The sequence below is a fragment of the Grampus griseus genome (assembly GCF_964374135.1).
Source record: "Grampus griseus genome assembly, chromosome: 14".
Taxonomy (NCBI): Eukaryota; Metazoa; Chordata; class Mammalia; order Artiodactyla; family Delphinidae; genus Grampus; species Grampus griseus.
In genome coordinates this window covers 16,619,032-16,632,204 of record NC_139008.1, presented here as the reverse complement: position 1 = coordinate 16,632,204, position 13,173 = coordinate 16,619,032, and the positions used below count along the sequence as shown (strand labels likewise).

At 52.6% G+C, this 13,173-nt stretch overlaps 2 protein-coding genes across 2 annotated transcripts in view; both read left to right on the top strand.

Moving 5' to 3' along the window:
* SBK1 (SH3 domain binding kinase 1) overlaps positions 1 to 13,173 on the top strand; it is a 47,548-nt gene that overhangs the window by 10,565 nt on the left and 23,810 nt on the right. The gene's annotated exons all lie outside the window — the stretch shown is intronic.
* On the top strand, positions 1,596 to 2,050 carry LOC309833177 (protein transport protein Sec61 subunit gamma-like; the record flags this gene model as incomplete). The annotated part of the gene is made up of 2 exons (XM_082671355.1): positions 1,596 to 1,666; positions 1,896 to 2,050. 2 exons carry the CDS (start codon positions 1,596 to 1,598, stop codon positions 2,029 to 2,031), a joined length of 207 nt encoding a protein of 68 aa, XP_082527481.1. The 3' UTR covers positions 2,032 to 2,050.

The following is a 13,173-nucleotide window of genomic DNA, read 5'->3' as shown; positions in this document are numbered from 1 at the left end:
GTGGTTAAGAATCCGCCTGCCAATGCAGGGGACACGGGTTCGAGCCCTGGTCTGGGAAGATCCCACATGCGGCAGAGCAAAAAAAACCCATGTGTCACAACTACTGAGCCTGTACTCTAGAGCCTGCGAGCCACAACTACTGAAGCCCATGCACCTAGAGCCCGTGCTCCGCAACAAGAGAAGCCACCACAATGAGAAGCCCGCGCACCACAACGAAGAGTAGCCCCCGCTCGCTGCAACTAGAGAAAGCCTGTGCACAGCAACAAAGACCCAACGCAGCCAAAAATAAATAAATAAATAAACAAATTTATAAAAAAAAAAAAGAGGGCCCACTGAGTGTCCAAAAAATGGATAAAGTTCGACCCACACCACAGCCAGTCACTATTAAATTTCAGAACGCAGAGACAAGAAGAACATTCTACCATATTCTACTAAGGATCAAGAATCATAATGGCATCAGATTTCTCAACAGCAATCCTGGAAACCAGAAGACAAGGAAGGTATTTTCAAAAGTATAAAAGAATTATATTCGGTCTAGAATTTGATACTTAGCCAAACCATTAATAAAGTACAAAAAAGATATTTTTAGATTTACTAAGGCTCAAAAATTTACCTCCCATGCACCCTTTCTTAAGAAAGCTACTGGAGGATGTGTTCCTAAAACAAGGAAGTAAACCAAGAAAGAGTAAACCTGGGAGGCAGGAAACAAGGGAGCCAACACAAGAGAGAGTTGAAGGGCATCTGCCAGATGTTGGTGAAGGGAGATCCCAGGGCAGCTTCTCTGAGGAGCAGGCCTGGAGGGCAGGCAGTTCACATTGGAAAAGTCAGAAGGTTCTAGAAAAGGTTTCTCCAAGGAGATGAAACTGATAGGATGCCCAATATACTTAAACTTTTGAAAGATTTACACAACAAAGAGAGAGTGTGGGTTGAATTAGACATAAACAGATAGAAAAATAGGCCCTACCCCCCCAAAAAAAGTTATTAAATCCAAGAAAAACAACTTTTGTGCAGAAAAGGGAAATTAAAAATTTTAAACTTCTGCTCTAACACACTGTTAAGAGAATGAGAAGATAAGCCATAGAATGGGAGAAAAACATTTGCAAAAGACATCTGATCTGATATAGAAATGTTTAACTGATAAAAGACTGTTATCCAAAGTATACAAAGAACTGGTGAAACTCAACAATAAGAAAATGAACAACCCAGTTAAAGAATGGGCAAAAGATCTGAACGGCCACTTCACCAAAGATGATCTGCAGATGGCAAATAAGCATATAGAAGATGCTCCACATCATATGTCATCCGGAAACAGCAACCTAAAACAACAGTGAGGGGCTTCCCTGGTGGCGCAGTGGTTGAGAGTCCGCCTGCCGATGCAGGGGATGCGGGTTCATGCCCTGGTTCGGGGAGATCCCACATGCCGCGGAGCGGCTGGGCCCGTGAGCCATGGCCGCTGAGCCAGCGCGTCCGGAGCCTGTGCTCTGCGACGGGAGAGGCCACAGCGGTGAGAGGCCCGCGTACCGCAAAAACAAACAAACAAACAAACAAAAGAATCCGCCTGCCAGTCTTTGGCTTGCGAGCGAAAGGCGGACATCATGGATCAGGTAATGCAGCTCGTTGAGCCAAGTCGGCAGTTTGTGAAGGCCTCGATTCGGCTGGTTAAAAGATGCACCAAGGGCTTCCCTGGTGGCGCAGTGGTTGGGAGTCCGCCTGCCGATGCAGGGGACACGGGTTCGTGCCCCGGTCCGGGAGGATCCCACATGCCGCGGAGCGGCTAGGCCCGTGAGCCATGACCTCTGAGCCTGCGCGTCCAGAGCCTGTGCTCCGCAACGGGAGAGGCCACAGCAGTGAGAGGCCCACGTACCGCAAAAAAGAAAAGAAAAAAAAAAAAAAAGATGCACCAAACCTGATAGAAAAGAATCCCAGAAGATCGCCATGGCAACAGCAATAGGATTTGCTATAATGGGATTCATTGGCTTTTTTGTGAAATTGATCCATATTCCTATTAATAACATCATTGTTGGTGGCTGAGTACCTTTTTAGAAAAGTGTTTTTCCATCTTGGGGATTGGTGAACAAATGAGGATTTGAGACGCTCATGGAGTGAAAATTTCCCTATATGTTTTGTGTTTTTCTTTCATTTTTTTTCTTCCAAGATGTTTTCTATTTGTAAATTAAAATAATTAAAAAAAAAAATTCGCCTGCCAATGCAGGGACATGGGTTCGATCCCTGTGCCGGGAAGATCCCACATGCCATGAAGCAACTAAGCCTGTGCGCCACAACTACTGAGCCCGTGCGCCTAGAGCCCGTGCTCCACAACAAGAGAGGCCACCGCAATGAGAAGCCCGCGCACTGCAACGCAGAGTAGTCCCTGCTGGCTGCAACTAGAGAAAGCCCGCACACAGCAGCGAAGACCCAACACAGCCAAACATAAATAAATAAAATAAATAAACTTATTAACAACAGCAAGAAAAGAAATGGATGGAGATGTGTGGTGGAGGAGACACCAGAGCCCGCGAGCTGGGGGGACAATCCTGGAGAAAGGAGGAGGGGGAAGGGAGGGGGGGATGTCCTGAAGAATCCAGGGCCCAAGGGAGGGGTTGGCCTCAGAAGGAGAAGGGCCACCCCCCGCTGAAGCCTTTGGAAGAAGTGAGGAGCTCGGAGCTTGGTGGGTTTGTGCTTTGATGGTGGGAGCCAATGCAACTGCAACTGGTCCATCTGTTTTCTCAATGAAGTGGCAGCCACGGTTTGAGGAGCGAGGAGAAGGTGGGAAGACCTTGCCATTCAGAGTGGGGTGCATGGACCAGCAGCAACAGCACCCCCTGGGGGCTGGTTAGATGTGCAGAATCTCAGGCCTCACCAAGATCCCTAGGAGATGCACAAGCAAATTAAAGTTTGAGAATCACTGCTCAGAGAGAGTGGGGAAAAGCAACTGACAGGCATACTTGGGTTGTAGGGCGGCAGCAGTGAGTGCCGCTTTGAGACCATGAAGGGAAACTCCCAGCCAGGTGTGGGACCCTCAGACCAGTGCTAGCTTGTGCAGTTGCAGGCAGAGAGCAGGTGATAGCTGGCATTTTTCCAGGCAGGTACTTCAACAGGAAAGTTGGGCCCAGCAGTGGGGAGTGGTTTCCAGGGAGCGGCCATGGTGAGGGTGTGCGGAGCCCAAACAAGGCACCGTGGACAGTCGTGGCAGAAGGAGACTGATGGGCAGTGAGAAAGTGATGGGGAGAGTGGGCTGGTGGCCTCGATGAGATCAAAGAGCTGTTGTTTCTGGGTACCAGATGAAGACGATGGAAGGGGGAAACAGAGGGAGATGATCAAAACAGATCTCAGAGTGGGTGGGGTTGGGATAATTACAAGGCTTGGGTGTGAGCCTCAGAGGCTGAAGGAAGCAGAGAGGGTTAAGGTGGCAGAAAAGGCCAGAGAACGGAGACGCGTGCTGCAGGCTGCCTGACATCTCCTCTGTCCTCCCCTCTAATGATGGTGGTGTGGCCTACGCATCAGGACTTTTGAAAGTTCCCCAGTAGATTATAATGTGCAGCAGAGTTTGAGAACCACGGGTGTGGTCAAGGAGACCCAGGCTCTGACAGAAAGAGACACAGAGGAGCAACCAGAAAGTTCCTTGGGGCTTGCGTTGCAAGTGGAGCCTGACCAGGGAAAGGGGCAGTTGGGTAGGGGCCGCATGTCCTGGGTTGTAGATGAGGAGATGGAGATGTCGTGGTCTTCCCCTGGAGAACCAGATAGTAAATATGTGTGTGAGACAGAGACCGAGAGATCGGACCGAGCAAGGCCAGCGCCCCGTTAGCCCGTCTTCTGTCCTGCACTGTTGCAGACTGGCCGCTAGAGGGAGCGCCGCACCCGCACATTGCGGGACGGCCCAGCAGGTTCCAGTGGTGAGGCTTCGGCCTCTTTTTCGGGCAGTTTCTGTGTTCAAAGTTCAGATTCTGCAGCCACGTACCCCTGGGTTTCACTCCAGGTCCCACTACTTCCAGGCTCTGTGATCTTGGCCAGTTACGCGACCACTCTGTGACCCAGTTTCGTCCGCGGTACAGTGGGCACAGCGTTAGTTCTAAGCTGAGATGGTTCAAAGGATGAATGAGGTCATGCGGGTGAAGCGCTGAGCCACACTGGGGAATGGCTAACACGACCTGACAGTGGAGGAAGGTTTGCCCCCGCCTCTGTATCTCTCTGCTTCTCCTGCAGCCCCTCAGCCCTGCCCAGCCCAGATCCAGGGTGAGAAACGAAGTGGGAGGAAGCAGAGGCTGGGTTGGGGGTGGCCTCTAGGCCAGGGACATGCCTGGGCTCCTCCCTTTCCTGCTCAGTCTTGCTGATTCTTTTGTTTTGCAGCAAACCTCACCCTGTGGCTCCTTCCTGGCCACGGTCTCTCCTTCTTACCCCAGACCTTCCCCTGCTCCTCCAGGTGCCCAGGGAAGCAGCAGCTGCCCTTGCCTGGCAACCACATCATCCCTGGACCCACGGGAGGCCTGGTGCCCAAGGGCTCAGCATGGGTGCTCCATCCCAGCCATTCTCCTCACTGCCCCCGCTCCTTACTGGCTCCTGCCCAAACCAACCAAGAGCTGACCTGTGAGGCCACACCCCAGGGGATGTCTGCATTTCCAGGTTTGCCAAGACCCCCGGTGTGGAGGTTGCAGTGGGTAAAAGGCCCACAGAAGCAGTCCCTCTGTCCTATCCTTGGTCCCACAGAGGGGTATAGCCTGGCTGACATTTTTAAAATGATTTGCCAATATTTTAAAAATCAGGGCATTACACCTTAGGATGCAGATTTCCAACTTCTCCTGAATAATTGGAAGCTCTGCAAACCTCAGTTCACGTTCCCACATGACAGCAGTGGGGCCACAGGGGAGGGGAGGCCGCCACTCAGGTGGGCCAGGGCTCTCCGGCTCACCACGGTCCCCACCTAGGCCGTGCACCCCATTCACAGTCCCTCCCTGGCTCCCGTGAGCATCTCAGTCTGCGACCCCAGGAAGGGGGAACTGTGCCTAAGAGGGTTCATGTAACGTGTCATTGTTGTAGCCACTGGCCCAAGGCAGGCAGAAATGCAGAGGTAGAGGGGGTGGGGGCCCCGGAAATGAGAGCAGACCCTCAGGGGCAAGGAATCTTGGGGGGCAGAGAGCTGCTTAGTGTCCTCAGCTGTTCGTGGAATTTCATGGTCCAGGGGCCAAGGGCACTCTACACACACACACACACACACACACACACACACACACACAGCCCATCCCATTGGCCAATCGGCCAGCAGATCCTGCCACTTCTCACCACCTCTGTTCCTACTGCCTGGTCTGTTGCTATCTTCTCTTGCCTGGCTGGGTACAGGAGCCTCCTCACTTCCATTCCCCCACAGTCTGTCTTCCCCACAGCAGCCAAAGGGAGCCTGTTAAAACCTACAACCCACCTCCTGCCTCCTCTGCTCAAAACCCTCCAAGGACTCCCACCCCGCTCAGAGTCAAAGGCAAAGGCTTACAGTTGTCCTGAACAAACTTTCCCCGTCACCTCTCGTCTCCTCCCTTGCTCCATCAGCCTCCTCGTTGTTCCTGAGCATCCCAAGCACACACTCTGGCCTCAGGGCCTTTGCACTGGCTGTTTCCTCTGCCCGGCCCACTGTACCTGCCCGCCTTCCTCCACATCTGCATGGCTCCCTCCCTCCTTCACCTCCTTCAAGTTTCTGCTCAAATGTAACCGTCTCTGTGAGGACCTTCCTGTATGCCCTGTCCCCTCCCTGCTTTACTTCTTCCCTCCCACTAATCCCTTGAAGCATAATCGTTTACTCGTGTACCCTGTTTTTTGTCTTCTCCCCTCACTACAATGGACAACGGCAGGGATTTTTCTAGGTTTTTTTCATTGCAAATGGTGCTTGGCATGAAGGAGGCATGCAATAATATTGGGCTGGCCAAAAATGTCGTTCGGGTTTTCATAACATCTTAGGGAAGAACCCAAACAAACTTTTTGGCCAACCCAATATTTTGCAAGTGAATGAATGCATGAACAAATATGTGAAGTGAGGGCAGTAACGGTACCAAGTAAGCAGAGTGTCTGTGAGGACTCAGTCAGTGTGCAGCATTCAGGGCCCCACACTTGGGCTGTAGTGCTCTGTGGTTGGCATCTTGCACTTTTTTTCATTTTTTGGCTGCGCTGCGTGGCTTGTGGGATCTTAGTTCCTCAACCAGGGATCAAACCCTCGCCCTCAGCAGTGAAAACACAGCGTCCTAACCACTGGACTGCCAGGGACTTCCCAGCATCTTGCAATTCTTAATCATTTCATCTTTGAAGTGTAATGAAGTCTGATTAACAATGGCGCATGCACTGTGAATCCCACCTCCCTTCCCACATCCCCTGGGTATGTCTTGGCCACCCACTCCTTGCCCCCAGCCAGTCAAGGCTGCTATCCTTCGTCTGGCAGCGGCCTGGGTGCAGGAGGGTTCCGTGTCAGGTGTGCATCAAGGTGGCCCCAGGCACCCATGAGGGCCTGCACTGGCCCCAGGAGTATCCCTGTGCCCAAGGCAGCATGACATTAATGGCAGGCGGAGAGAGAGGCTTGGGTAGGAAGGAAGAGCTTCTCTTCTGCTTTCTGAACAAGAAGCCCCACATTCTGTAGCTGGCCCTGGTGTCAAGGACACACACCTCACACGTGTACCTGCTCCAGCCACGGGTGCTGTTGTTGTTACTCAAGACCCCATGATTAGAGGGAAACAGAGCCCAGCAGGGGAAAGCCCCCAGGCTCCTGGGCCAGCTGCTGGCCTCCCAGGGGACCGGCTTGGAAGAGAACATTCCCCTGCCACCCACCACCTGCCTCGCATCCACTCTGTGAGCGGTGGGCTGAGGATGCGCCAGGGCACACCCCTCCCTCCTGGCCGCCGTTGCCACATCTGTGAGCTGGGACTGAGAGCACTGCAGGTTTCCCTCTGGCAACGACAGCGAGTGCTTTGCCAGCTTAAACCTGGGGGAACGTGAGGGTGGTGGTCACGGTTCCCAGGGATTGTCGTGGCTGCTTTGCAGGGTCCCTGGGTCAGGGCTCATTTCCTGCCTCCATCCCCCAAAAGTTCAAAGGGTGATATAGCTTTAAGCCCTGAGTGGTGGGTGACAGGCAGTCAGGTCTCCATGGTGACCTCAACCCAAGCATCCCAGAGCATATGTGGCCTTGGTGAGGGCACTGCACCCTGATGGTAACTTCAGGCCAGACCCTGGGGGTGGCTGCTGACCCCGATGGTCTCAATAGTGGCCTCAGAGCCCCACGGTGGCTGCAGACCTGGTGACGGTGGGGAGGTGCCAGGCACTTTATCCCCCCTCCCTCCGTCCTGCCTAAGCCTCCATCTCTCCTCCGCAGCCACTAGGATTTGAGCCATTCTCCAGGATCCACTTAATTAGCTGAGCTCACTAACTCCCACAGGCTTCTCCTCGCCACCTAATTAACTAACTTAATTAGGGCTTGCAGGCCCGGTTCCACCTGGCCCCCTCCGACTGCACCCTGCCCACGTCCTCCAGGCCCCTGGCTCAGCCAGGCCTCCACCGGGCTGCGAACGGATGGGGGTGGCGCTCGGTCCCTCCAGCGCCCAGGCCTCCACCCTACGTCCCTCCCTCCAGTCCGGGGTCCCAGCGCAGAGCCCCTCCCGGGCAGAAGCTCATGGGCAAAGGAGTGGAAACCGAGAGAGGGAGGTGGGTAGGGAGAGGGATGGAACTGAGACAGCGGGAGCAGGTGAGAGGAGGCGAGGTTGCTGGGGCTGGATGGGCTGGGCACCGGAGCAGTTCGGGGCCTGGTCTCCGGAGCCTGCCTGGGTTCAGGCCCAGCCAGTGTGTCCATCTCTGCAGCTTCTCACCTCCATGTCTCAGGTACAAAATGAGAGCACGCCCACACCGTAACGTTGTTGTGAAATTTAAACGAGTTCACCCGCGTCAAATGCTTAAACTCTGGCACCAATCTGTGTTCATCAAATAAGCGGGTGGTGTGGGCAAAGGCTCCCTGCGGAGGAGGGGCTGGAGGAGGGGAGGGGAGGGTGCTGCCCGTAGGTGTCGGGGAGACAACCCCCACCCCCACCCAGGCCAGCAGTAGAGTGGGCCTGGGAACTGCAACCAGAGGCTGCCAACTGGGAGGGACCCTTGACCTGGGAGAGGTTAAAGGGACAAGTAGCAAGAAGGGCACAGGACAGAGCATCCTGTTCCTACTCCAGCGGGTGGGAGAGGCTGGCCTTGCTCGTGCAGGACCCCCATGCTCTGTGCCCTAGTTTCCCCATCTGGGGGAAGGTCTAGCCTTGTGGAAGCACCTGGCACATCCTAGTTGCCTCATAAATGTCTAGAGCCTCATACCTGAGAAGCGAGGTGACCTGAAAAGGTGTTCAACGGCCTTCACCTCCCCCGGGACCAAAGTAAAGAAAGTGGGCTGCACTAGCAGCAGGCAGGATGCACGTTAGACAGGAGGTGGGGCTTCCAGGTTGAGGAGTACAAGATCCCAAATGCGGGAAGGAGAAAAGTTGTGTCTGAGCTGCTGAGCGGGTTCCGGGGGAGAGATGGCCGATCAGCAAGGAGCAGGAAGGAGTGAGATGGGGCCTGGGACTACTTAGCTCACAATTTGACGTTTACTGGTGTGATTGGTATAGGGTCTCCCCCACTAGACTGGAGGCTCCTGAAGGCAAGGATTGTCTGTTTAGCCCACCCTTTTATCCTGGTGCCCTTACACAGCAGGTGCCAGTGAATAAATGTGAATGCGTGAATGCACGCCTGCGTGCCTTGGCCAGGAACACAGAGGTTCCTGATGCTTAGAGGGAAAGGGGCCCCACGTGGCAGCCCAGGCATCCACCCTGCCTGCTCAGCTATGATCCCCCCAGCTCTTCACGTGGCCCCAAGAACAACCAGCCTAAGGTGGCAGGAGCTGGGCTCCAAGGCTTCCAAACTCCTGCCCCTGGACACACTGAGCTCCCTCTGAGAATCTCTTCAGACAACCTGGGATGCGGAGGAAATAGTGATTATGGGGGACAGAGGGGAGAACCTTTCATTTACTCCTGCATTCTTAAACACTTTAGAAACCCCCATTTACACATAGTGCAAAGAGCTTGGGGTTGTAAGTGACAGAGACCCAATTCAAACTGACGTAAGCACAAAAGGGATTTTTGGGTTACACGACTGAAAAGTCCAGGGTCTTCAGGTATGGCTAGATCCAGGGGCTCAAATGATGACACTGGGATTCTGATGCTCTCCATCTCTTGGCTCTGCTCTCTGCTAGGTCAGCTTCTTCCTCTGGGAGGTTCTCCCTCGTGGGAGCAATTCCAGGCTTATATCCCACCCTCTTCCGGGGCAATGGAAAGAGAGTTCTATTGTATCAGCCTGGCATGGGGCACAGACACGTCTCAGAAACAATCAGTGTTTCTGGCCAGGGGACTGGTATATGCTGATTGGCAGGAGCTGGGTCACAAGCCCACCCCTAGAGCTGAACAGGTGAGCCCCACTTTCAGAAGCCCTAATGAATAGGGAAGGGTATGTCAAGGAATGTGAGTGCCCAAAGGAAAACTGGGGTTCTGTTGCTAAAAATGGGGGACAGATGATGCTGTGTAACAGAATTCCACTCTACTTGGAATAGATGGGCATCAAGCCACCCCCAGGGCCCTGTTCGAAGGGCTGGTTATTTGTGGCAGACACTGTCCGTTTCCCGCCCGGATCTCCCTGGGCCCCTTCCCAACTTCTATTTGCCAGTATCCTGGCCCCTCTTCCTGAGGGCCTTCCCTGTTTCAGCCTGCTCTGCCCACATCCACAGGGGCCTGCGCCCCTGCCCAGCAGCTCTCACCAGCGACTGACAGGAGCCGGGATATCATACATGTTCAGTGTATGGCCGTGCATGTTCTATACTGTCTCTGAGAGTGCCCCAGTGTGTTCACCTCCAGTTGCCTGCAGTGGTGATTTGTCACGGCCTTCCTGTCTCTTTCCTCTACCCCCCTACCTGGGATCACCTGCCAAAAAAACCCCACAGGATATCGAATCCCTCTCTCAGGGTCTGTTTCTGGGAAACCCAAACTAGGACATCATTAAAGCCAGCCCTCCAGGGATGTGTACAAGACAGCACTTTCTTCCTTTCAAATGTCTATTACATTCCTGGGCTGGCTTTGGTGACCCATCCCTGAGGAAGGAACAGAGACTGACAAGGCTCTGAGTAGCCTCTGTTCTGAAGATGCTCCCAGGTCCCCTGCAGTAAGCATGGTGGGGGAGGGGCAAAGACCTATCAGATCCTCACTCCACTGTGTCCCAGAGAAACAGCCACATCCATCCCTGAGGAACACAGGCGTTCAGATCCGCCATGAGCAGTAGGTACAGGTGGCAGGGGGCCAGGGAGCCAAATGTACTACTCATTCCCGTGCTCCTCAGAGAGCGAGAGATGAGATCATTTCAGATAGTTCTTAGACCTGGCTTTAGAAAACAGAGTCACACAGTGAAAAAATTATTTTTTCCTCTCTTTTTTCAAGATCCCATTTAAAAACGCTCCCACTAATTTTTAATTATTTTGAACAAAAAGTTTAAAAAAATAGAGAGAAGTGTAACCCTGTGCATATCCACAACTAGAATCAATGTTAACATTTTATCATATTTGTGTCAGATGTTTTCAATAAAAAAATAATAAAACATGACAGGTAAAGGTGAATTCCCGTGATCTGTCCCCGCCCCAGTCCCATTTCCTGGACTCCATCCCCAAGGGCAACCACAGTTAGTCTTCTCAAATCAGTTGGCACGCTTTCAGCTGCAAAGGGACAGAATTCCCTTCAAAGCAGCTCCAAGTACAACTCAGCAGCTCTGAGGTGTCACAAAGAAGAGGGTTCTTTCCTCTCTGCACTACCATCACTCTGTACTTCCCATCATCAGTGGCATCCTGCTGGCCGTGGACACAGAGTTGTATTTCGACCCAGGAGGTGGAGAGCCCATCAGGACTCTTGCTAGAACACTGTGTTTCTCACTTCAGAATATTTTCTCTAAAAAGGTGTTGAGAGATTCAAAGATCCATGGCGTCCAGCTGCCATACAGCTGGGGCTGCCCCACTGTCTGCTTTCTGGTCCACTGTGGGTTCAGGTGGATTCTTGGTTTTCCTTACCATCTATAACTTGACCTGTGTCTCCCAGCGGCCCTGAATGCTCCCGCTCCTGGCTGTGGGCAGCTTCTGTACCTTTGCCCCAGATGGCATTGTCTCCAGCATCCTAAGCCTGATCAGCTCTCTGAGCTACTCAGTCACCAATGCCACCAGGGCCCCTGATCATGCTGCATGAGCCAGTCGCCAGCAGCCATGTCCTGGGCATGATGGTGGCCCTCCGGGGGAGGAAATTATTCCTGTACAAGACCATCATAATGCAGACCAACAAGCCAGGAACGTCTTCTCCCAGTCATGACTGGGGCCAGATGCAATAAGGACCATCATAGAACATAGAGTACACTGGGGAAAACCCCCAAAGGCCATCATTGTTCATTGATGGAGATGATCAACGCGGCCAAGACAAGGTCTCAATAGAGCCTTTTCAGTACAGCTGGTAGAGGTACCCAAACCCATATAGTTTGAAACATTATGTAGTTTCTAGAGGACAGGGACTCTCAATTCCTTCCCTGTTTCCCCCAACAGTAACAGAAATTTCTGACACATCAATGAATAGAAAATGCAGCCAAGGGAAAAATGCAAAATCATCAAAAGTCCTGTGGTTCCAGGTCTCACATGCTTCCCTGTGCAGGGAGCAGCAACTCACTGTCCAAGACCATGAGGACATGTCAGCATTGGAGACGGGTGTGGGCAGAGGAAATCTCAGTGGAGGTCTCTGTTTTCCAGTGTTCCTCCCGTGTTGCTAGGGAGGTGACAGTTAAGTTTTACGTTTGTGTCCTGCTATCCAAGTGACACCCATCAAAACCCTCTCTTGCAAAGGCAGCATTTGCTGTGGGTGCAAAATTTGAGCTGGCCAGAGTGGCTTATCTCTGGGTGTCAAGGAAAAAGGGCTGCAGCATTACACACAGCTGTTTTAGTTCCTCTCTTCGCATACATTGTATTGGTTCAGTCCTCCAGGAAGTGGGCCAAGACGGGGTCAGATATGCAAGAGATTTACTGGGGAAAATGCTTGGGCGGGAACATGGGGAAGGAGCCAGAGGAGGCTGGGAGAACTGTCTGAAATAGATCCAATATTTGGAAAAGGGAAAGAAAGGAAGGAAGGTGGGATAGGAAGCGTCTTAGATTGCAGTGCAATGTTAAGAAAGTTACGACAAATCCAATGGAGAGTCCTTGATCTCAAGTTGCCCATCAGAGAAGCCCTGTATCTCCCAGGAACTGGGCGCTTTAGAGTCTCTGCTGCGCTCAGTCTTTGGCTGGGATGGGCTGGAGGGAAGCAAAGGAGCCTTCTCTGTGAACCCTGCAGACTCCACAGCTGCTGCCCTCAGAGTCACCATCCCTGCAGTCAGAGATCTGGGTGGTGCATTCTCAGGGCTGCCACATCCCACCCCTTGTGCCACATGGCTCTTCTGTGGATGTCATGAGCCTCTCTTTCTAAGGGGAAACTTTGAAGAGGGAGATCAGTGGAACCAACTACAGCTCCCCTCCCTTCTGCTGCACTTGATCTCAGGGACATAACTGGTACTCATCCCATTCCCCTTCCACCATCCATTCTTAATTATCCATAACCCTCAACTGTTACATTGGCAGGTCTTGATGGGTCACCGGATGGTGTGACCCAACCCTTCAGTCCTGAGGGGTCTAAACTCTTAGTTATCATAACCAATGGATCACTTCAATGGATCACTGGGTTCCACATGTATTTCTCCCTGCTCCCACTTTGTAAAAGCAGCCCTGCCTTGTTCTAGTAACTGATCAGGGTACTTCTAGTAACTTCTAATAACTAATGAGGGTCAGTTACTTCTGCCAGGACAGTGACTCCTCTTCTTGCCTGCTGGTCCCAGAACACACGGAGTCCAGAGTACCCCGGCAAGCAGCCATAGCTTAAATTTTAATAGGACCTTTACTGTGTCCCCTGGTAAGAGTGTGCCCCCTTTGGGGACCAAGACTTCCCTCCCTGCAGAGCTGGAGTGGGGGTGTTGATTACCCACAATGCATTTTGGCAAAGCTTTACTAATCACAGGGGTGGGAATCAAATCCCCAGTTGAAGAATCAGGGAAGGCTTCTTCGGAAAGTGGCCTTGAACAGCACTACCCTTG